The sequence below is a fragment of the Fringilla coelebs genome (genome assembly GCF_963513975.1).
Source record: "Fringilla coelebs genome assembly, chromosome: 5".
Classification (NCBI taxonomy): domain Eukaryota; kingdom Metazoa; phylum Chordata; class Aves; order Passeriformes; family Fringillidae; genus Fringilla; species Fringilla coelebs.
In genome coordinates this window covers 37,079,615-37,104,622 of record NC_140033.1, presented here as the reverse complement: position 1 = coordinate 37,104,622, position 25,008 = coordinate 37,079,615, and the positions used below count along the sequence as shown (strand labels likewise).

The 25,008-nt window shown below is 41.5% G+C and overlaps 2 protein-coding genes across 2 annotated transcripts in view; both read left to right on the top strand.

The window, feature by feature from the left end:
* The window catches only part of NAP1L1 (nucleosome assembly protein 1 like 1), a 28,488-nt gene extending 18,417 nt beyond the window's left edge, over positions 1 to 10,071 (top strand). Inside the window, exons 8-15 of the mRNA XM_084206193.1 lie at positions 38 to 109; positions 729 to 868; positions 2,481 to 2,626; positions 2,712 to 2,731; positions 3,882 to 4,004; positions 4,883 to 4,915; positions 5,347 to 5,397; positions 7,138 to 10,071. Of these exons, the coding sequence (XP_084062319.1) occupies positions 38 to 109; positions 729 to 868; positions 2,481 to 2,626; positions 2,712 to 2,731; positions 3,882 to 4,004; positions 4,883 to 4,915; positions 5,347 to 5,397; positions 7,138 to 7,173 (621 nt within the window). The 3' untranslated portion in view covers positions 7,174 to 10,071. The remainder of the gene's footprint in view (positions 1 to 37; positions 110 to 728; positions 869 to 2,480; positions 2,627 to 2,711; positions 2,732 to 3,881; positions 4,005 to 4,882; positions 4,916 to 5,346; positions 5,398 to 7,137) is intronic.
* A 4,650-nt stretch (positions 10,072 to 14,721) lies between these two features.
* Positions 14,722 to 19,105, top strand: PHLDA1 (pleckstrin homology like domain family A member 1). Its single transcript, XM_084206194.1, has 2 exons — positions 14,722 to 15,378; positions 15,488 to 19,105. Exon 1 carries the CDS (start codon positions 14,912 to 14,914, stop codon positions 15,371 to 15,373), a length of 462 nt encoding a protein of 153 aa, XP_084062320.1. The 5' UTR covers positions 14,722 to 14,911; the 3' UTR covers positions 15,374 to 15,378; positions 15,488 to 19,105.
* The last annotated feature ends 5,903 nt before the right edge of the window (positions 19,106 to 25,008 follow it).

Here is a 25,008-nt window from a genome sequence, read left to right as displayed (position 1 = left end):
TGTTATGAAAATTAAATACACTGTATTTTCTCTACAGGAACATGATGAACCTATCCTGAAATACTTAAAAGATATAAAAGTGAAATTTTCAGAAGTTGGACAACCTATGGTTAGTTTGACTTATTAAACAAGATTACTTTTATGTTATCTTAAGAATTATTTGTATTTTAGCAACATGGTCTGTGATAGCCAATTGTCTTGTGGAAATCATGAGAAAATATACAGCTGCTGCTTCTGAGAAAGCAATGCAAGGTCTAGTGCTAATGTTGCATCACCCTGTGAATGAGTGTATACTGAATTTAACCTTCAGCTTCTGATGAGATTTGCCTTAATAGCTGATAACTTAGGTTTCACCACTGGATTTTTATGCCTTTGGGTACTTTTTGTGTAACTGCTGTAATTTCATATATTTCCCTGGCAGAAATTAGACAATTTTCTAAATTATCATATTTTTAAATTGAAAAATTCTCCCTATACATTAGTAGCAGGAAATCTGTGTGCTGGATGGTCTGTCATTACTGCAAGCAGTATAATTAGAAAGTGCAAGATCAAGTAAATGAAAAGATTTGAAGATTTATTGTACAACTTGGGTGGCAATTTCTTGAATAAGTTATGGATGTATTGGAGAAAGGTGTATTCTGTTGCGTGGGTACTGCTTGGATTTAGGTGTTAAGAAGTTAAAGGTGTTTGTAAATAACTAAAGTTTCTGTTCTGCAATTCTTTTTCAGAGTTTTACATTAGAATTTCATTTTGAACCAAACGACTACTTCACAAATGAAGTGTTGACAAAGACGTATAGAATGAGATCAGAGCCAGATGATTCTGATCCCTTTTCCTTTGATGGACCAGAAATCATGGGTTGTACAGGGTAAGTGCTAATAGATACCTTTAAGTAATGTGGCAGGTTTTTCCTTGGCATTATCCAGCTGTAGAGTTTTATAGCATCTTGGTGAGGTGCTGGAAAAGATACTTCCCCTAGTAACTTTGGAACTGCTAGGTTTGAGATGAGTTTTTTTGTTGCTATCAATAACATCAATACAATATAGAAAAATACATTATTTGTATTGCATAATTTATAAGCATATATATTATATAAGCATATAAATGAAAAATATAGTCAGTATTTGTATTTCTGACACACAGCATTTTGGGGAGTTTATTTCAGATTTATTTTTTGTATTGCAGTTGTCCATTTTGTTTTACAAGCGTTGAATGTTTGCCTTTGAATTTCTGTCTATTTGAGAAATGGAGAACAGTCCTCATAATTCCAGATTACTCTTTTTAAAAGGCTTTCACACTCCTTTCTTAGTGAAATCTTCTGTTTTAAATTAGTTAAGTAAGTTTTTCCTCTACATTTCCCTTTTTTGTGAAGAGAGGGATGAGAGAAAACTATGTTGTGCATTATTATTCTTATGAGTACATTTGGGCCTGTTCAATAACTTATGTGTTCAAGTCTCCAGTGTTCTGACTACTCTTCTGAGTGATAACAACTAAGTTACAGCCTATCACTGCATAGTCAGTGTTGTCTTTACTCTTAAATTTATCTCCAGTTCTCATACTGACTTATTTGCCCATTTATTTCCCTTTTTTCTCTTTATGTCACATATTTTGCAAAGTCCTGTAAAATTTAATTTTAAATGCTTCGGTAGCTTTGATTAAATTGTTTTGTCTTCTCCAATTTGGACTGATTAAAAAATCATGAACCTTGACAGAGTTTGGTGTGAGATGCCACTGCTTCTATAAAAATTAACTCCTAGTCCTTGTTTTCTCTTGTAGCTAGGATAGCCCCTTCTTGTCCCAAAGCAACTCACTCAATTTCTTTGAGTCTGTATAAGAATCTAATCAGAAACTTCTGCAAATGCAGTTAGTTTCATTGATGTGTGGTTTTCATTTACTTGTCGCCAGAATGCTTTGACTGTTAGGGAAGCCTGTAGGCATGATTTTGCTCTGTAAGCAGGATAGAGTTAAAAAACCCCAAAACAACAAAACCCAAAGAAATGCGTATAACACAAGAAGGCAAAACACTCGCAAACAACTCAGAATCAGCCAAAAGCTACATGCTTGCTTGATGCATTAAGGACTTACTGGTTATAATGATAGGTGTGGTGAACTTTGGCATATCACTAATATTACTAATATGTTGCTTTATAATGACAGGGCGGCTCTAAAAATGGTGCAGTACTGTTTGTTGATAGAAAACTAGGCGCTATCTGATAGCTATTGAAAATTAGCATTTCAGAGATTGAGTGGAGAAGGAAAACCTTCTGGATGGAAATAATCCTAAAAATAACCTGTTACTCCTGCTCTCAACCGATAAACTAATGAAAAGATAGGACTGAATAAATACTAGCTTTATATTTTTTCTTCCCTGTGTCTCTTGCACAGTCTCAGTAGATACTTGTAACAAGGCGAATGGTATTAAACTGCCAGTGGTTGTGGGTTTTTTCCCTGTCATTTTTTTTTTTTAATTTACTCTTTAGTTGCCAAATAGACTGGAAAAAAGGAAAGAATGTTACTTTGAAAACAATTAAGAAGAAGCAAAAACATAAGGGCCGCGGAACAGTCAGGACAGTGACAAAAACTGTTTCCAATGACTCTTTCTTCAACTTCTTCAGTCCTCCTGAAGGTAAGCTGAACACTAGTTTACATGTATTAACTTTAGGTGTAGAATGTATCTCACTCACTTGTTTCTTCTGTTTTTTTTCCTACAGTTCCTGAAAGTGGAGACCTGGTAAGTTGGCTTATTTAAAAAATGATGATGAAGTGTTTATGGAATTCTAGGATTTGTTAAACAGCCTCAGCTTTAACTGCTTCTGTCTTTAACTGCAAATACTTATGAAGACTAGTATGTATTTGAGTTTTCTTTTTCAGGAGGAGTATTTGAGTTGGATGATAGAGTTTAGTTTAGTCAGCTTTAATAGTTTATGCTTCCTGAAAGCCACCTTGTGGATTGTTATCAGTTGTAGAAATATAGTGATCTACATTATTAGTCTTCGATCTAATGGGAGGTGTAAGTTTCTCCCTTCAGGTGTTCTTTGGATGTTTTTATCTAATGGCTGAATGTATCCAGTTTGTGTTTTATTCTGTTAAAAATTTCTGAAGCTGTTAACTCCTGATAGTAATAAAACAGGAACAGAAAACTGCAAGAGCCTGCTTTTTTGTGTGCTCGCTATGGCAATAACCCATGTTTTTGTAAGGAGAAAAACTACCAAAAATACTTACCAGTAGGAAATATATTATGCAGTTTGAGTGAGAAACACAAAATTAAAGCTTCCAGAAGCATGCTGTTAGAGGTCTAGTTGGCATGGACACCAAAAGCTGTATGTTCATAATGTTTGGAAAAACAAAACCCAAAAAAAAGTTAATGCTCAGATGGGAGACAGCGGAATACTTCATATGAAAAGAAGAGGAGTGAAAGTCTGGGACTGGATCAGAGAGCATTTAGGTGTTCAAGTGCTTCAATAGTGGCTTTGTCTAATGGGAATCAAGGAGATGCACTGTAGGAATCAGAAGTAGATTGTAAAATCTATTGTGATAGACTCACCTGGCTATTGTTCAATTATTTAAGAGTATTGTGCGTATGAACTGAAAGTCTATGGGAGATATTAAATAATCTTTATACTTGGAACAAAAGAAACTCTATAATTGTATATAATTTGGCTTACTGAAGCAGCAACTCCTCCCTGTGTAATGTAGGTGGGCTGTTCCAAGTGTCAAACTTGGCCCCTCAGGTTCAGTTCTGTAAAGCAGCTCAGTGGAACAAAAAAAAATCAGTAATGGGATTTGTGTAAATCTGACCACATCAGAACCATGTAACTTGTGTGTATGTGTCAAAAGTAGTTACCATCTTAGAGTTTAGGAAATAATATTGTTTTATGCAGGATGATGATTCCGAGGCAATCCTTGCTGCAGACTTTGAAATAGGTCATTTCTTGCGTGAACGTATAGTCCCCCGGTCAGTACTGTACTTCACTGGAGAAGCTATTGAAGATGATGATGATGACGTAAGTATAATGTTCCTTCAGAGGACTAAAAACCTTGAAATAATGCTGTTTAAGGACTTTGGGTAATTTCTTTCATTGGTATCTTTAGAATGGGATGTTAGTTGCAGCAGAGCTTCCTAGATCATTCAGGAAAAGCAGCATACAAAGAATTCTTCTTTGAAGTAGTGACTTCAGAATTTTGTGGCAAAAGCAGTGGTAGAAGCTGATAATCTAGAAGATGTCAGAGTAGCATTTTGTATATAAGGCATTCCTAGAGAAGTGTACCCAATACTTTGTGGAACTGTAAATTTTTAGAATCTAAACTGTTGGACCTTGTTGCAAAGGCTTGGCTGGGGCTCTGAAGGAGGGAGGTACTGTCAGAATGGGTTGCTTTGGGCTCCGCTGTCCCCTGCTGTCCCCAAGTGGTACCGCAGTGTAATCAGCTCCTCCTGGGCTGCACGGAATGGGGACAGTCTGCTCTGCCAGAGCTCAGGAGGGGAAGTTGAACATTGCTCATGCTGATACAAAAAGTGTTTTTAAAATGTCTGACAGACACAGGAACTTCTTGGTTCAAATTAAAAGAGACTAGGTTTAGATTAGATATTAGGAAGAAATTCTTTACTGTGAGGGTTATGAGACACTGGAATAGGTTGCCCAGAAAAGCTGTGGATGTCTCATCCCTGCAGATAGTCAAGGCCAGATTGGATGAGACTCTGAGCAACCTGGTCTAGTGGAAGGTTTCCCTGCCCATGGCAGGGTGGTTAGAGCTAGATGACCCTCAAGGCCCTGTCCAACCCAAACCGTTGTATGATTCTCTTAAGATCACAATATGGAGTGGTCTCTGACATCTACTTGAGCTGTAGATGGCTGCATTTATGATTATTTATTTTCTTTTCTAGTATGATGAAGAAGGTGAAGAAGCAGATGATGAGGTAAGATGACAGATGCCCCTGATTCAAATAGTTTACCTGTTGTAGTTTTTTATCTAGAATAAGAGTTCCTTTAGTTTTTGAGTGCTGTGGACACCAAGAATTACTTCTGAAATAAGATAGAACATACTGTTTGGTGGATCTCAGATGAATAATTTAAAAAATCCAAAGAACAAAACAAACAACCAGCAAGACAACAAAAACAACAAAAAAAAACCCCAAACCAAGCTAAGACAACCTTTAAGGTAATCTTAAAAATTAAGCTGCCACTGATGTCAAAAGATCGGCATTATGGAGGATAAACTAATACAATATGTATAACATAAAGTGGTAATGAATGTATTTCTGAGTACAATTTAATCTTAATTTTCATGAAAATGGTTCCGGAAGCTGAATGTGGATAAGCTAGAGAAATATTAAGTGTTTTCTTTCAGGAGGGAGAAGAAGAAGCAGATGAAGAAAATGATCCTGATTATGAACCAAAAGTAAGGAATTAAAATGAATGTTTAAAGTTTGTGTATGCATACAGACATTTAAAATTTTATATATGTTGAATCTTTATTTTAGTTTAAGTATTAAACCAATCGTTCCTATGGGTGAGCATGTTTTAATTTGAGGTTTTGGGCCTAATTCTGACAGAGTAGAATTGGTAGAGAAATTTCGTAAAAGTTCTTTCTCCAGGAGTCATTTTGTAAAAGTGCTCATTTTGAGCACTGAGGTTAGTCAGGCTTGGTTTTCTATAAACTTGTCTTGCACCAATTTGCTGCCTAATGATGAAAATTGCAAAATGGTTGTAAGGACATGGAGAGAACTGTGTCATCCAGCTTCAGTTTTTGGGAACTTGCTATAAGTTGGCTCTGGCACAGGTTTTCTCAGCAGAATACAAAATAGGCTCTTTCATGTTAGGTAAATGGCAAGTCTTTCATTGTTTGAGGTAGCAGAAGTCAAGGTTCAGCAATGCATCTACAGCCAAGTCCTAAAATGTGAACAGCCAAGAGCAACTGGGAGCTTCCTTATTCCACGGGAAGGGAAAAATCACTAATCAGGCTGGAAAAACAATTGTGAGCCACTCAATTCATAGCTTTTTAATAGCTGAGGGAAGGGTACATCTGGCCACGTGAAAGCATCTGACGTGATAGGTGAAAGTTGCAGTCATGTAGTCTGTGAAGTGCTCCAAAACGCCTGCTGTTAAAAGGGCTTGTCATTTCAAATGAGTGTTTTTCAGTAGGAATGGTTGGGGCTGCTATCAAAGTACTGTTGAGAAAATGACATTAATCTTAGCATTGTACATAGAAAGGCAGGGTACAAACTTGTGATCAAAATGTACAGCCATCTTGGTGATGTTTGATCTGCTATAGTGTATTCAAATTGGTTCCTAGTCAAGAAAGTTTTGAAACCCAAATGAAACAGCTGCAAGTTGGACTTACTTCCACCATTTCAGATTGCTTTTCTCAGTGAAACAGAACTGAGAAAGGGCTAGACTATGCTCAGTTTCAGAGAGCTGCTCAAAGGCTAGAGATAGTAGTGGTGCTATAGTGGTGCCAGCTGATCTCAGGCTGTAAGCCAGCTGAATTTATTGAAGCGCTGTGGTCCTAGAATAGCTGTCCAGACCAAGGAAGCTGGTGGAGTAAAACCTGCAACTGAACTCTGCCCCCTCCAAAAACTTTCTTGAATTCCTATATTATTGTGACATACTACTGGCTGTCTGTTACATGAACAGAAGTTTTCCATGATGGAATTTTTTAACAAGTGGAATGTATTGGAAAAGATGCTTCCAGAGTATTAGGGACTGTGATTTGGCATTTCATTGCATTGATCTACAGTGTCTTCTGGCATAAGGCCATGCTCTTGTTAGGGCCCATAGGAAGTTTCTTTTGTCTCAAACTGTGAAGAGGGTCTGCATGCTGCTTCTGAGCTGGGTTGTTTGTTACTGTACCTCACTCTTATCCTTTTTCCAGTCACAGTGTCTTTTAGAGTACTTCACCACACTTAGTTCTGAACAGGTTTTTATTCTGGATTGTATCCTGATGTGCCAACAAAGCCAAAATAAATGTAGTGCGGATATTGCTGCACCCAAAGACAGTAGTGTTGCAAATGCTAGACAATTAATGCAAGGGAAAAGATGGAAGAACTTTGGAATATTGCAGCTTGAGGAAGCATGCTTAGCAATATTGGTAGTTCTTAAATACTGTTTCTGTAAACTATATTTCCTTTTTTCTCAACAGAAGGATCAAAACCCAGCAGAATGCAAGCAGCAGTGAAGCAGTGTGTCTGTGGCCTTGAGGATTACCTGCACTGTAATAGCCTAAACACAACTATTAGTTACTTACAGCCTTATGTTTTGTATCTTGGTAGAATTAAGTAACCAATTTGTTAAAAAAAGAAATTGAACACTTAAGAACCAGTTTAAAATGTAGGTTCAATCTACCTAGCATTTTAACAGTATAATTTTCTGCCAATATGTAGATTGCAGTAAATGCCCTAAAGCATGAATGTTAATTCATTGCTACATAGTTTGGTTCTTGTGAAGTCTTTGTCATGTAGCTATTAGACTGCAGCTGTGAAGAAGATCAGAACTGTTAACTGAGACCAATATTTGTTTAGAGAAAACTCTCTCCTGAAGAACCAACCAAAGTATTTTTTCAGCCCAGTAGTCTGAACGGGTTTAAGTCTGCTTGCACTAGCTGTGCCTTCATTACTTTGTTATAGAAATGGCAGTGACTTGTACTAACTCAGAGATGATGATGCATTTTGAATTTGACTACTTGAGAAGACTAGTATAACTTGTTTAATTTCCTGACGAGACCACATTAAACATTCATAACTGTCAGCTTGTTTATGCTATGGGTTTTGTATTTTATGTGACATAGTGATCTACGAAAGAAACCTAGTCATCATATTAAGGTTATTGTTTACCACAGGGGTGTGAATAAAACCTAGTATTTTCAGAAGCTAGTCTTGTTTTATTACTTGTGTATCTGCATGTGTAAACTGGTAATGCATATCTTACATGCTGCAGTTCATGTTTTACTAGAAACAAAAGCTGATAATTACTGAAAAGTAAATTACATAGCATTTGAAAAACAAACACAATAGTTTGGAAAGTTTGATCCATACTTTGCACTTGCAGTGTGATACTTGTGAATCTGAGCTCAATGTTTCAGTGATTGGTCCACACTGCCATTTTAGAGAAGACAAGTTCTTAGAAGTGGGGCTAGATCTGATAAAGGACTTCGGTATTGCTGTGCCTGGCCCTAAGGCATTGCCTATTAGTATGAAATCTGGAGCGAAGTGCCTTGGATTTTCAGTCTGTGTAGACAGAGCTAGGTGGTCCTGAGCAAAGCATGCCCTGCAGCTGAAGGGAGTGCTGGCAGCACATGGCTGTATTCTAGTTTGTCCTCACTGTATCAAGCATCTAGGAGGAAACAAACCCAAAGAAATTCTGCTTTCTTCACTTAATCTTCTGTTCACTGTGCTTGCATTTGCACATTCTGGTTCATACTTTGTCCATATTGGATATTTTCTCAGTTGAAACACATGGGCTAGAAGATCTTTCTCATCTTGTTCTTACTTTGCCTCTAGCCTAGCAGTGGAGGTGCTTGGTGAGATGTAAATTTAAACATACTGAGCTGAAAGAGGCTATGAACTGAACTGTATTCTGAGTTTTCCCAGTCAGTAGCATGCTACTATACCCCATGCTGTCTTGTCCTTCACACAACTATATATATATATATATTCTAATCTTCTAAGCGAGTAGATAGCTTTTTCAGGGATGGAAGAGTCCTTGTAGTGTTGGAAATGGGTTTATTTCTGCAGTAGCTACTGTTTTTTTGTCCCACTTACACACTTAGCCATAAAGGTTTTAAAAGAGCAGGGCAAGGAGGAGGCAATGACCACGTGAGGATAGGGCTGATGGAAGAGTTTCTGTAGCATGTCTTTTGCCTGGAGGGTAAGTAATACAGAATGAAGCTTATCCCAAGTGCCCTTCTAAATCCTCAGCCCCCCCTCAAGATGTAGGTCTAGTGTCCTCTGACTAAACTGTTTTAGTTTTGTTACTGATTTTTCTTTTTAATTTCTTGAAGGCCTAAATACCACACTGCTTCATTTCAGAATCCCAGGCTTCATCTGTCTTCTCTCTGTGTATCTGTGGATTTGGGAGAAGGAGCTCATTATCTACAGCTGTATGTAAAGCAGGACCATTGAAGCTGTGATCTTGGGTGTTTTTTAGGTAACACAGATCATAGCATAGAAAAAGCAGTTAGGAAAGGTTAACAAACACTCTCAGTAGTGCTGTGTTAAAGTAGATGTGGTTGTGTTTTTTGTGGCATCAGAATATGCTTATGCTTATCCTTTATCCCTGACCATGCCAGGTGTTTGGGTTTCACATGGTCTCTTCTCTAAACATCTCCCAAGATTACATTTAAGCTTGAGGACATGTAGAGACCAAACTGTGATAGTATGTTCCGAGCTTGAGAAGTCATTAAGTTGGGGCTTTGGAGTTCACACGTCTGGATATGGGAAGTCTCTGAAGTCCTTACTTAGATCTAGCCCATTTTTGCTAACAGCATCTGGTAATTGTATTTTTAAAAGAAAATTAACTGTAAAAAGTTGTAAGTTTCAAAATTCACTACTTAACAAATTTGGCTTGCTCTTTGATTCCTTTCTCATTTAACACCTTCATAACATACAATGGGATACAATATTTGAAAAGAGGAGTTGTTGGATGCACACCTGCAGCCTGCAAGATCCAGGGTCATGAATACATCCTATTGACAGATTTTGGTAAGCTTCTCTCCAGATTGACATGCTAGTTCTAAATCAGCAGTTCTTGTGCTCTCCAGACTGCAGCAAAAAGAAGAATATAAATGAGGTGCCAGTTCTTATGGCATTGGTTAAAATAAAACTGTTCTGGTGCTTACTGTAGTTTTGTTATTAATGACACTCTTGTTTAGCAGTTCTGAAAGGCAGTATGTAGCAGGAACATTAAACTTTCAACATTGATTGGAGTGTTGTGGCTCATTCTTTTCACTTTTCATTTAAACCAGGTGTAGAGAATCTCCTCCTTTAGTATTTGAGGAGGGTAAGTTACCTTGTTAACAGGCTCTGGCTGGGAAAATGTGTCACTGAAATAAAAACTGCTGTCTTTGGCAGCATTTGCAGAAATGAACCATAATTTAACCTGTGTAAATAGTGTTTTCTGTCCAGTTCTGTTTGCTGTATTGAAAGGAGAATTATTTTGGGGGGAAAAGTGGGAGGAAAGAGGAGAATTAAGTGAGACTTTGGATGACAGGGAATGGTTTTCAGGGCTTATGCTTGATGGAGAGGGAGGCTTCTTTGCAATTCTTTCATTTGCTTTTAGCAATCTAGATTAGATCAGAGTTTGAAGAGTTTGCTGTCTGATACAGCTTTGTTCATGTTAAAAAAAAAATACAGCATCCTGAAATAAAGGAGCCCACATTTAACCTTAGCATTCCAAAGTTTTTTTGGAGAAGAGTGATGTCAGGTGCAGTTAGAAGTTTTACCTTGGATTATTTGAACACTGGGCATAGCAACACTGCTTACCAGTGTCTCCTAGCTTCATAAGCTTAGATTCTCTTCTGGGTTATTGAAATAGGTGTTCATGAAACTAATAGCTGATACTGTAATTCTGATGTGTTTTGCTTTTTAAGTGGAAAAAACCAGCAGAATGTAGAAAAGTGGAGAGAAATAATGTGTTCCTCTCCAAGCTGGTACTCAAAACTTTCCCTGTGTTTCAGGGCCCATTGTTGTCAGCCTGATTTGGAAATTGATAGGAAACTTATATGCAGATGAATGATTAACTTTTCTGCTAAAGTTTTCCTATTTCCAAAGGTGTCTGTGCAGCAGTTGTTTATCAAATGCCTTCTGTTGGGCACAGGATTGTGCTGTGACACTCAGCAGCTTAAGGAAGCAAAATACTACAGCCCTCAGTACAGAAGGAACAGCCTGATACTAAAAGCATGAACAGCCTTGATGGGCTGCTAGGTTGGGTTTAGAGCCACATGGATGTTGGAGTAGGTAGACTCAGCTCTACAGCTCTTCTTTTTGCTGTACAGATGTGGTCTTCTCTAATCCAAGACTTTAACAGGTCAGAGAAGTTGTTGCAACCACATCTCCATTTTCATTTTTAAATTGCTGCTCAGTAACCTGTTTGAGGTTCCCCACAAGATTTCAAGAGGATGTTGAAATAATTGACTTTTAATTGCTAATGCTTGCCTAAATTGAGCATAAATTATCTACTGAAAATAATACAGTTTTCTATACACTAGCAAGAGGAGGTAGAAGTTTGTCCACGTGGCATTTGTCTCATTGCTCTTAAAATCCTCGTCAGACCTTTGCTCAGGCCTGGTAGTGTTCCACATGTGGCCAGCGTCTCAGCTTTTGTAGGAAAATCAGAGTAAAGCTGACAAGACAGGGTATGCCAAGTACAGATAAGCTTTTTATTCCATATTTTTCTGTGCCTATGTATACCAGGGACAGGCAGACAAGGTTTGAGAGGCTATGGCAGAAGGGCTCTTGTGTTCACAGGTGTGTGACTAAAGTCTGTGAATTGTCAACACAAGTTGTCTCTGCAGCTGCAGGAGGGGCTTGAGTCCTGAACTTTCTCTAGTGAGCTTTGCTTCTGTGTGCTCAAGTGTTGGCAAGTAATTGCTCAGATTTACATTTTCCCTGTAGTGGAGAAACTGTTCTGAACTCATAGCATGTTTTACTGCAGTGGTCAAATCTGAGAACCTTAAAACCTCCTTCACAGCCTAGTTTTTCTCTATGATGTGTGAGCTTAAGTTGGAATATTTTTGGAAAACTGCTGTCTTGGAAGTGCAAAGGACTTTGAAAAAGCCAGACTGGAGAAGCTGCTATGCCAATAGCTGGTGACTTGTATGCAGTTTGTTTATTTGGTACTTCCGGGGGTTTTAGGGGCAGTGTGGTTGTTACGGTAAATGTTGCATTTATGCTTCGTTTACTGAGGGGTATATACAGGTATCTGTGAGATGGAGCTGCTGTCAGGAAAAGTCTTCACCCAAGGTCACATTTTCAGACTGTAGTATTTCAGGTTTGACAGTAGGAGGCATCTTCACATCAGCTATTTCTGGAATGGCTGCAGAACCTGCCTAGTATTTGCTGAATCTTCAATAATGGTAGCAGATGTGAAGCATTTTATATAAATGCAGTGTTTTAAATACGTATTTCAAGAAAAGTAAAGTAAAATCTCAGTGTGATATTGTAGTGTGCCTAACTGTTGAATGTGATTTCTCAAAATAGTAATGTAAGAAACATTTGCAGAAGTTCAGTTTTGACTTGCATCTAGGAAAACAAAGTTTGTTATTCTTTACTGGCAAATTCTGCACAATATTTTGTTCTTTTATCGTGGAACTGTCAGTATTTCATCTTGCGCTAGTCTTGTAGCTTTTGACTGATATGGATTTTTTGGTCAAACATAGTGTGTTTTAAATGGCTGTTAATATTTGTTGGCTTATAGAGTACAAATTTAAATGGATGTTTTGCGTGTTTGCTTCTGACCACATGCTTAGGTGAATTTCACCAGGAATAAAGAGTGCTGTGAGTCTGTATATTAGAGTACGTCCATCAGTGTTTGGAGCTGGGTTCAAAATCTGACATTCAATGCTTTGTCATGGAAAGGTGAAGTAGAATGAATTTAGTCTCTTTCTCCTGTATGTTTGATGAAAATATTTGGCCTTCCACACAAGTCTCCATTTTTTCATATGATTAATTAGAGTTTACTGTCAGTACTGAGAACAAGAGAAAAAGCTCACCTTAAATTATACAGATACAGGTTGTGTGTTCATGTCCTTAAGTGTTACAGTGCAGTGTTGTGGGGTGGAGGGACAGTTTTTTGAAGGCTGTTATTCTGTAACATATGGCACTCTCCAACCTAACACGAGCTTCCTCACTACTGGTTAGTGCATTTACCTCAGATCAAATGGCTGTTCGCTTACAGCAGTGGAGCAGCAACCAAAATTGAAAAGGTGAATTGTTAGAAATTGATCTCCTGTAGGTTTAGCCTAGCCTTACATAAGCTCAGTATTTTATTAAGTCACTCTATATAGGTGAATGCATTTTAACCACTTTGCTTTAGTAGGAGAGCTTCAAAATTGTATGTGACATGAGCAGAGACCTCATCAGGAGCAAAAAACTAGGTGCAAAACACAGGTGAAAAGAAAGGAATTCTCTTAACGTTGCTCAAGCTGTTTTTGAGACACCTTGTATTTGCACAATCAGCTGGAGATACAGATGTTTGTGCAAGGAATTTAGGTTCAAATGGCAGTGAACTGCTGGTGGAGGCAATTGGTAAATGGTGTTCAGATCTTTTGAAATTTAGCGTGTGCCTCTGTTAAAATGGCATAAAATGGTTGTGAGAATGACCTGTATCTTACAGGAGAAGGGACTATTCTTTATATAAATGCATGGTTTAGGATATTGATTTCCTTTTCCCTCTAATTTATGGCTAGTCAAGTTGCCTTTGTTACTGAGTGTTTTCCAGTTACCTCAAAAAGGGTAAACCAGCTAAATTTTAATTGCTTGTATTGCCTTAAATTGTTCACCCTTCAGCAATTTATCAAAATTACCTTTGAACTTCAAGAGGAAAAGATGATAAGAGGAAATCCTTTTTAAAATGTTATCAGAGATAAACTCCATTGAAGCCGTCATCATGCTTGATTTTTTTTTCTCTAATCTGTTAGAACACAGCACACGCTGCAGCATGATCTGCTTCCTAGCTGCCAAGACTGATGTGAGGAGAGCTTTTTTTATGGCCATGATAAATGTATGTTTAAAAACAGTGCTCTCAGACATAATATGAAACTTCTAGCATTCAGTTTACATTGGCTTTGTCAGCCAAATTCAGCTATGTGGGATTTTGATTTACATCTAATACATCAGAGGATTAAGAATGAAATAGTTTCATATTAACCTTAGGTCACTTTTCTACTCAAATTTATTCAAAAGCTAACCTCGGGGGATAATCCAAACAATAAGCAAATGTGTGGCAGCAAAGCAGAGTGATAAAAAACGCTCCTAGTTGCTTGCCAGTTTGATTTTGTTTGTTTTTTTTTTTTTCCCTAGTCTGCTTTTGCAATTTCCATGTACTGAGGTCCTGCTGTTTCCTTAGGGCAGTGGTACAGATGTCATTCTTTAGACGTTAGTCAAACTGCTGCAGAAAGTAAAGATTTATTTTATATATACAGTTGAAGCTGCTTCTCCCCAGGCCAGGGTAGGAATCAAGCTCTTGTACAAGCTCAAGTTCTTTCAGGCTTTCTTTTGTTTAATGGAGCGATGATCGCTTAAATATCAGGGTTCCGCTGGAAACTGGCACTCTTACTGGGCTTGAATCGAAAACATGCAGAAGAGGGCCCTTTACCGCTCTTGCCCAAGGAGGCAGGCTGAGGAACTACATTTCAACTAAATAGTGCGGGAACACCCCGAGGAAGGCAAAGGAGCGCTTTCGGGCATTTGCCGCGTCCTGGTAATCTCTCTCTATTAGTCTAGCGCTGGTTAGCTACGGCGGGGAACCCCTTCCCTCCGCAGCCCTGCTGTGCGGTAGCCTTAGGCGCGGGGCGGGGAGCCGGGCCGGGCTCGCTGCCGCCGGGGAGCGCAGCCCCCGCCCCGCCCGGCGGGCGGCCCCGCCGCGCCTCCGGCTCCGCTCCTCTCACCGCGCTGGGCTTCCCCGCGGCCGGCGGGCGGGAGGAGCCGCTGTTTCCGCTGGGTGTCACTCTGGGGTGGGAGAGGCGCATTCAAAAGCGTGAGGGGAGGGAAAAGCCCGCCGACAACCCCGGCCGCCCGCACCGGCAGCGCCCGCCGCTCGCCACGCCGCGGCACGGGCGGCAGCCGCTCCGCTTCTTGCGGGCCGGGGCGCTCCCGGCCCTCCGCCTCGGAGCCGGCGCCCGGCGGAGAGTGCTCGGCTGGTGCCGCCTGCACCCCGAGCCCAGCCCCTGCGGGCGGAGGCCCTCTAACCCTTCCAGAAGGATGCTGGAGAGCGGCTGTAAGGCGGTGAAGGAGGGCATGCTGGAGAAGAGGAGCGACGGGCTGCTGCAGCTCTGGAAGAAGAAGCGCTGTATCCTCACCGAGGAGGGGCTGCTCCTCATCCCCCCCAAGCACCCCCCGCCGCCGCCGCAGCAGCAGCAGCAGCCGGCACCGCCGGCCGAGCCGGCGGCCAAGATCAAGGAGCTTCACTTCTCCAACATGAAGACGGTGGACTGCGTGGAGCGGAAGGGCAAGTACGTGTACTTCACGGTGGTGATGGCCGAGGGGAAGGAGATCGACTTTCGGTGCGCGCAGGAGCAGGGCTGGAACGCGGCGATCACGCTGCAGATGGTGCAGTACAAGAACCGCCAGGCCATCCTGGCCGTGCGCTCCACCCGGCAGAAGCAGCAGCACCTGGCGGCGCCCCACGGGTCGCGGCTCCGCGGCGCCTCCAACTCCGCCTAGCGCAGGTACGGACCCCGCGCCGCGCCCGCCGCACCGGCACCCGCGGGGCTGCCGGCCCCGGCCGCCGCCTCTTCGCCTGACGGGCTGCCCTGTGTGCTCTCTGTCTCACTGCAGGTTACGGTCACGGAGCGCTTCCGAGGAGAGGGACAGAGCGCGTTCGTGGCGGACCTGCTCCAGGGGCTCAGAAACTGGGCAAACGCCGGAGGTGCAGGTAGACCGGAGAGAAGCGGCTCAGGAGCCCGAACCTCAGCCAGCTGCTGCTGCTTTGCCGCCCTCGGTGCCGAGAAGCATTTCAAATCCATTATTTATGAACCTTGGAAAGGATCCTTTGGTGCGATGGGACTTCTAGGAGACATGATGTACTGTAACTTTATTTTAATGTATTTTATTTTATTTATTAGGGTTGTTTTCTTTTGGTTTTGTTTTCCTTTTTATTTTTTTAAGGCTTATTTGCAAGACATTTCTGAATGTAGGCCGTATCAAAAAAGTAAAGGAAAAAAAGCATCATGCATGCTAGCTCCCTGAAAGAATGGAGAAGTTCTGGGAACTTTGACTGTGTGCAATTTGACAGAAAAGTTATTCATTTTTTACCGAAAATACACTATATTCCACCAGCATGGAAAATGTGATGTGTGTTTCAAAATTTGGCTGAAACCTGTACTGCATATGAAACCTTTTTTCTCTAACGAGAAAAACAATTATAGTGTGGGGCTTAATTGATTTTTTTAAAAAATATTAAACGTGGTGGAAGATGATAAAAAGTTATTCATGCTTGGCTATTCAAAAAAGCAATGTTGCTTGTCATTCTGGGATTAAAACCAATCTGTTTAGTGTATGAGTGGAAGACATCTGACCAACTTATTTTGTAATACAGGAATCTGAGTTGGATTCTAGGTGTGTGGTGTGCTTGCTCCTAGGCTGGTGGGCCAGAGCTGGGAAGTGTTCGTGAACGGTTCCTAGCATCCAAGTTCAGGGCTCCCTCTGCACGCTCAGTTTTCAAGTGATTTGGACTCTCAACCTGTGTTGCATTTTCATGGCGGTTTTTTAATGTCTTGCATTAAAGCAGTCTGTAGTTTAAAATTTTTTGTATGTTTTAATGTGCAAGTGGATTATTTTGGTCACAGTTTTTATAAGCTGAAAGTTGCTCTCTAGCTGAGATGAACTAGATTAATTTTGGTGTTCAGCACTGTCAGATGTTGAGAGAGGCGTGCCATCTTGCCTCTAAAAACGTTGATGAAGCCATGAAGTTGGAAAACAAAGGGCTAATTGCACAGCTGGCGTGTCTTTCTCTGCCTCTTAAAAGTCAGTGGGAGTTGTGCTGCCGATGCCGGCGGGAGAGGGTCGGAGCTCCTTGCCCGGTGCAGAGGAGGGAGTCGGGCATGGGCAGTGAGCTTTCTAGCACAGGGCCCTCTGACGGTGGCTGGCTTCACCTTGGGTGCTGCTACCGCCCAGGATCTCGGGTTTAAATGAAACGGGGAGGCTGAAGTGGGACAGAGCGATGTGGCCCATTATCTCTGGTCCAAGGTAAAATGTCAAAGCCATGGAGATATTTATTTTAGCTAGTGTGGTGAGGAAAATGGCTTTTGGCCCCTTTACATTAATATAAACAAAATCTTTTAAAGCTACACATCCAAGGCTTTTTGTGTAAATGAGGTGTAGCTTGACAGCAAGAGCCTTACATTCTCAGTGCAAGCTTATTTCTGTAAGCGTTTAAAGCAAAAAGCTGCAGTGATACTCAAAGGGAGATCTCAGAATTCCCTACGGTGTACATCGGTCCCTTCCTCTGCACTCTAAGATTAAGTTCACTCCTGTAAGGAGTAACTTGAGGTCTGTGTTAGCCCTCGTCTTTTGTTCCTTCCCCCAGGTGTCAGGGTCACAGATGTAGACAAGTAAAGCATGGTATGGTGCAGAATCCAAGCCCTGACCATCCTTTGTAGTTACTCCTGAGTGCTTCTTTTCACCTGGCCCTCGCCAAGACTGCTTGGTGAACTTGGGATGGTGGATTACAGCTGTCCTAACAAAGTCGCTGTTTGGCCATTAATTGAAATTGAATGTGCCCTGCATCTTCTAGGATTAGGTTCACTGGCTTGGCAATCATAGTACTCAATTTCCACTCCTCTGTACATCTGCCATTATCATTCTGCTAACGCTTGGATGTAAGAGCTGCAAGGGGATTCTCTAATGAGCTAGTCAAAGACTCACAAAATGGACTGTAATTTGTAATTTGGCTTCTCTCTTTAGAGTGATTAACTACAGTTTACTGAGAAACTAATCCACCTTTTCAGGTATACAGATGTATTGCTGATCTCACCTACTAAAATACGTTTTAGCCTACTAAAGGATAAATGTAACTGATGAGAATTAATTCCTATTTGATCAGAGACACATGTATTTCCCTGAGAGAGGCAGTTATTCTTGTCCTCCGTGGATGCAAGCCTCTATATGCCACAAAAGTCTGTGGATGTAGTCTAAAGCTGAAGTTTTGGTGTTCTTCTGGAAGTACTTGTATTTTGAAAGCTAAAGATGATCATTTTAGTGAGAAAATTAACATGAAGGTATGAGGAAACTATGTTCATTTCAAATTTGCTGTTCTTTTTCACTGGTTCAAGGTCAATACCCCACTTTTATGTTTCTTGTTTTAAGCTGGTCTGAAGGATGATCTGGAAACCTTTTGGACTGATGTAGTTCAACAAACTTTTGTTGCTTGTCATTGCCTGCTGTGTTACCTGTTTAGAAACTTTGGTGTCAGCCAGCCTCCTAGTGTGAGAAGTGGTCACATCACAAAATCTACCTTGATAGCTCCTGCCTGAGTGGGTGGGATGGGTATAAGGATCAAACTTTTCCCTCTTTTCTCCGAACTGTCTCCTGGAAACTGAATGGGAGCAAATTGGCTGGGGTCCCCTGGGGACAGTTGGACCATGTGGCTCATGCCCTGTCAGTATAAATAAGGCTAAATTGTCTGATGGGGACAGTCTGACAACTTTCTCACGCTCTGAATTCCATGGCATGTGGGGTTTTTAGGGCTTTGTTTTTTGTTTTTTGTTTTGTTTTGGTTTGTTTTTTTCTTTACTGATAGTAATTTTAGACCAAGAAATTGTTTGATGTTATAAGAGGTACTTCTGGGGTTTTTTTTCATCTTGCCTCTCTATTATTGCATAGACTTCATTTGAACATCTGGATTTAATACTGTGTGCTACTGCGCTGTAAGCAATGGCTATGAAAATAGGTTCAGCACATCATGCTCCATCTTACTGGAGCTTTGCAGATACATAAATTGAATTGTCTTTCCTCTTCCAAAAAAAACAAAACCTGAGAAGAAATCTGACAGCACATGGCTGAAGTAAATTCATAACAGAATAAACAAAAAAGCTGGTAAAACACACACTGGCAAATGCTTGGTATAGATAGCAAAAGTGGGGACAGTATTCATAAAAAGGTCAAAATTACTTGTAATTAAAAAAAAAAAGTAATCAAGGGGCGGACTTGGCAAGAAAATCCTAGTTGTGGTGACCAAGACAATTTAGGAACGGGGGGAAAAGAAAGATCAAGTGGATGCTGTTTCTCTGACATCCTGAAGTAATTCCTCTTTTTTAAGGTTCATGGTATTCAGATGCCAGCTTCTGAATTATAGCTGCAGTGATGTACGAAATGTTTTCTAGCATATCCTCTTGTGAGCAGAAATACCAGTGTTGTCAAAAAAAATTTGTGTGTAAATATGACTCATAAATGATTTCTGAGAGATGTGATTTATTTTTCATATTTTTCAAGATACATTCCATTTCAAATAAAGAGGTATCTATTGAAAGAGCTCTCAATATGTTGAAAGAATGGTTGTTTGGTGAGCTATTTGTGATGATTAAAGCCTGTCTAAGCTTTTCCAATGTCTTAAGCTCAGTCTAAGAGCCTAAGAGGAACACTTTGAACCTGGGTAGGTACTCTCTGAAGACCCACTCAGATGCTCCAATTAATTTTTATATATATTGCACCATTATGAGACTCAGAGTCCTCAGATTTGCTTCTTGCAGTGTGTGATGTATGAGCACCCACACCAAGTGTAGCTGATTTCTGTAACACTCACTGTCATAATTCTTGTGCAGCAGGTCTTTGGGGCACAGAATTCAGGCTCATCACTGTTGCCTGTAAATGCCTTGCTCTGTGTGACGTTAGGAGTCTAAACTCTAGCATTAAATGTGCCTTGTTTCTCTTTTTCATAGATCTTAAACACTATGGTTGAATTTCAAGTAACCTGAAATTAATCCAAAAAAAACCACTTCCACCATCTGGCATAAACTCTGACCTGTTGTTTTCTAGCTTCATGGGAAAAGAAATGAGGTATAACAAGAAAAATGTGCTGCTCTGGCTCTCTGTAGTGCTGCAGCTGCTCAGATGTCTTGGACTCCCTGATATGTATTTGTATTGCAGCAGATCCTCATTTTCAAGCATCTGCTGAAGGTGTATTACTTTCAGGGACACTGGGTGCATTGACCCAGACATGTTGGTGCTGTTTGCCTTCATTGGGGAGATGTCAGTAACCTCTTCCATAAGAAGGCTTTTATTGTAACAAGTGGAAGTTCTTTTTCAATAGCAAATACCCCAAAATATAGGCATTTGAACTTAATATTGATATGCAAATTATAGCTTAAAGATCTGACCTCTCACAAGCGCTGGTGCTCAGCAGCTTTGAAAAGTCAGTTAAGCATCTCTAAATTTATTATCTATTCAAGGACCCACTGTTGCTTACAGCTGTAGGAGGTCTCCCTTATAAGCTTTTAATAGCAGTGGTGTCTTTGTCAGGACATATAGTAGAACAAGAGTTTTATAATTTGTGGTTGTTTCTGCTCCAGCACCAATAGTGATGTCTTCACAAAAGTACATAATACATGCTTCTCTGCTTTAACTTTTGATTAAGAGGATGTGAAATAAGACTGCTTATGTATTTGTGGTCCATATGAAATGGTCCTAGAAAGAGGCCATTATTTTCCTAACAGGGAATGTTGTCTTGTTGGTGTTTTCTCTTAAGTTTTCTCTCATCTGAAGTACAGTAGGGGGTACAGAGAAAAAAATCTGGATCTGATTCAAAGTTCATTGAAATCAACCAGAATTTTTCCAGACTGGGACAGATGTTGGCCTTTTTCACAAATGTTGGCTGCTTCTTTTTTGATTCAGAAACCCCAGGAATGAAACCCCAGAAGGAAGACCTTTGCCCATGATCTGTGTCAGTATTGATGGTGTGTGATTAGGGTAACACTGACATTCTGTCCTTTCATATTTCCCAATTAAATGATGGGGAGAGGAGGAGGAAGATGAAATAATGCCTATGCTTTTTGAGCAAAACAAAATACAAAAGAAGACCAATCTAAATGTGTGTGTGTTCTCCTTCCCCCAGATGAAATCTAGACCAGAATGCAATTTCACTGAATTCACAGCACAGCTGAAACTGAACAATTTTCTTTGTAATTGAACCCAAACCAGAATTTAATGAAAGCCTTTACTCTTCTGAATGCTTGTTTCTATCAGGAATATCTCAGTCCTTTTAAGAAAGTGCCAAGTTCCTTTCCACACCTATCCATATTTTTTTAAAATAAAATCAACCATGGTAAAGACTTTCAGCTTCAGTCTTTTATAAATTTGAGAGAAGCGTTAAAAAAAAATAAATTATGAACAGTACCATGGGTATTTGTTATGTTTTTTTCTGTCTTTCCAGTGTGGGATTTTTGATGTGTAAGGTAAGGACCCTGGTACACACTTCTCACAGTGTTGCTTTGTGCCTTCTGTGCTGAAGATGTGTAGAGGTGGCTTTGGGCCTGCTAAGAGCTGGACATCCTCAAGGTGTCCTGGCACCCTAAGGAGCTGGGAGCTGCTTGGGACCTCAGCATGAGGCTCAATTCCTTGTGGAGTCTTGGCCTAATGGCACACACCGAATTTACAAGAAAAGGGACAGCAGCTCCTCTCTGAAGCGCTGGGAAGTGAGGCTGTACTGCCAGCTGGCGTCTGCATGAAGCTCGTGCTCTGCCTCAACAGCCTGGTTGGATTGCAGCACCTACAATTTTTCCTTGGGAGACTTGTAGAAAAATCAGGGGTGAGGTTTCTGTGCTTAAGTGTTTGGGGTTTTTTGGTTTTGTTTAGGCTTTTAGAAAAAACATCAAAGCAGAGATATGTATCCCAGTACAGGCTCATCACGGGAAATTTAAATTAGCCACTCTCGCAGCCTTTCCTGGTCTTCTCCCAGATGTCTCTGCCTATGCCAGCCACCAGTGCAGGGGGATTGATTGTTTGAATGGGGGCTAGATTTACCTTTTTTGTTGTATTGGGCTATGACCACAGTGGATTTTTCATAAACAACATTTCTAATAACCCTGCTTCCTAATCTTTGCCTGTCAATAGTTTGTGAGCAGCCATAGTAGGTTAACTGAACCAGAAAATATGTATAGAATGACTAACCATTACAATGAAGCATACAGCCCTCTGTGGTCAGCAAAATATTTCAATTGAGACAATTTGCCCCATGTTTTGTAAGGCGTCCAGTGAGATGAAGAAATCACTGCTTTTGTTTTTAAGATCTTGTCTGTGTTTTGTAAATATTTCTGATATTTATGACTGTACATATGGCTTTGATTGTAACTTGCAGGAGGCTCAGGAGCTTGGTTGTATATACCATCTAGGAGGAGATTATCTCATTTTTGGGAATTTTTGTCGGGTTTTGAGGCTCAGCCTTTAGGACCTTTTGCACCTACTGTCGTTTACAAAGGTAAAAGTATAGCAGTGAACCTGCAGCTCAGAGAGCACATACAGCCTGTGCTTGGGTTGGGTGCCAGAGCCAGGGTCCTTTGAGGGAATAGCTCTCCATGTTGCTGTGTGCTCTGGAGCTGGGCCTGGGATGATAATTCTCTGTGCCAGCGATAGCACCTCTCTGCAAGGCTCTCAGCCCACTTGTATATCATATCTCTGCTTTGGAGAAGAGGAAACTCGGGATCGAAGAGCCCATGCTGCCTGCCCAAGGTCATGCCTTGGGAGCCAGGGAGCAGTGTTCCATCCATAGCCAGGGCTCCTGCCCCTGTGTGAGAAGTGCTGCCTCTCACAGCAGAGGCCGCTTCATTTTCTGTGCTTGGTAGAGACCTTACTGACAATCACCTGCACGTGCAGTGTCCAATCCCCCTGCCAGTGCCAGCTCCTTGGATAGAGACCTAAATGTGTGACTGCCTTGCCATTTAAGTTCCAGCCTTCAAGATCCATCATGTTGCAGTTACTTGCTCCTTGGAGGCAACAGCAAGGCAGAAACACTTGGGCTTCACTTGGGATTTAGCAGAGTCTTGGATGACTTCAGATTATTAAATCAGTTTCTGGCTATTCCCAGCACTAGGCATTGTGCAAACAGCATGCTAGGAACGAAGGGACCTGTGAGTTGTTCCCTATTTCCTGAGCGATTAAGCTCCTCTAATTTACTGTGGATTACAAGGACAAAGGGAGGTTATCAGCCCCATAATAACTTGAAAGGACTCTGTAGATATGAATCCAGTGTTAACGCAGCTTTTCCAGCCTGATGCCTGCTTTGACTAAAACACACAAAATAAAAGGGGGGAGAAATAGTTTTCTTTCTCTACTGTTCTGCTGTCATTCAACCATTTCACTCAGAAAGAAGGAACTTTTAGAGAAATCCTTTTAGTCAGAGACACTTATCCTAATTTTGTTTTTCTAGCAGGAAAAACCTAAACTGACTGGTAGACAAAGCTGTAGTAGCCAACCCACTTATCCTAACTTTCTGCTGGAGCATGATGGGGCTGTGTGAGTGTATCTTTGTGGGCTTGCACAACAGCTCCTTCAAACATCTGTGGACCTGAAAACTCCATGTCTTTTCCTGTGCCAGCAACTACTGCAATATGCAGATGACTTTGCTTAGGGGCTATTCTTGTATGCAGATGAACACATGAAAAATTACTGTTCTTTTAAAAGTCAGCTTGAACTGGAAAAGCTATTCTCTATTGTTTTTTTCAGAAGCTGCTGCTACTCTCAGCCAGTCGTAGAGCTGTGCCTCCAGCTGAGTTAAATGTGTACTGGCTGCTTTTTTCATTTTTATCACAGATTGTTAATATTTCCTGTTCCACTAAGCCACGTTTCCCTGGTACTCTTTCCTAGTGCTTGGCTCCTAAACAAAGTCACAGCTCTTGTCACAAGGCAGCGGGCTGCATACTTATCCTTTATGTGAGTGTTGACTGAGGGCTCAGCAGTAGGGAAGTAATGCTGACAGCTCTGCTCCAGGACAGCAGATTGTCAGCATTCCTCACCGGGGCACCCAGCTGGCCTGGGAAAAGGCTGCTGTTTTGGGGGTGGGGGTTGGGCCTCTAAAATAAACTGACTGTCCTTCCAGAACTGAGGAAGATGGAGAGGGATGGTCAGATGACCTCTTTCTGGTCAGAGGGAGGGTCAGACCTATGCATCTGCAGAACCCAAAGCAAACACTGCGATTCTGCAGGCACAAGCTGAGTTGTTGGGTGCAAAGAGAGAGCGGTATCCGATGGCAGAGATGGCAGTAAGACACCATAACACAATGAAAATTGTGAACAATTAGCCATTTCCCCCCTCCACCCCCCTCCTCATTAAGAGAAAAGTGTAGCTTGCATAAGTGGAGAGGATGGCAGGTGGGCCTGTTCCTGTGCTGAAGATTTAGCCCAGGCAGTTGAGAGCAGCAGCTGCAAAGGAGCACTAAGCTTCTGCTGCCCCAGGGAAGCTGCTACAGTCACTCCCCAGCAATTTGGAAAGTGTTCCCATGTGTTTTCCTGAGGGCTTAAGAAGCTTGCAGTCCTGGCCCACGGATGGCTAGAGTTGTGAAACTGCAGCCATGGGGCAATCAGCTGCCTGCCACCCTGGCTGTTGTCCTTAGTCATCTGGGAGGGAGGCTGAGGAGGGCTCCCAGGGCGACTCGGGGCAGCCAGAGGGGTGGGCTCTGGACTCACCTCTGTCCTTCTGCCCGGTACATCTGATCAGAGAAGACTTCCTGGGCCACACTCGCCCCAAAGGCTTCTGCCCCACAAAACAAGCTTTGTCATCAGTGACATTGAGGGCACTCACTAGCCCCCCTGGGCTGTGTCATGCCACTGGCTTGCTGGCAGCTCCACCAGTGCTGCCGTTCCTCACCAGGGTTCTGTGAGCTCTAATGCTGCGATGGGCAGCTGGATGAGGACTGAAAGCTTCACAGGGCTCTGCAGAGCACCTTTAACCCTGCAGTTCTGCTGCTGATAAGCTCAGAAAGAGCTGCAGTGATATGTCTGGAATTGGGCTGGGAAGTTGGTGCTCTGAGTTGAAGGTGCAAGGCAAACATATCTTGAGGACAGAGGTCCCCCAGCCCAGTGGGCTGGGCACTAGTCGTCCCAGGGCTGGGACTGTAGCATCCTTGCTTGGTGGCACCTTCCCTTGCAGTGTTGGGGTCTTCCTAGTTTTTCCCTAATTCTGCTAGTTTCAGCCACAGAGCCATCTACCAAAGGGTATTTTCTTCTCAAAGGAAATTCTAAATAACTTGGTCAATTTTCCTGACAGTAGAAAATCCTGAGTAATCTCTTTTGCTGCTGAAACACGGTGCAAAAGGGTGAATGCTTATGCAGGTAACCTTACTGTAATGTTTCATTTTTGTCTGGGCAATG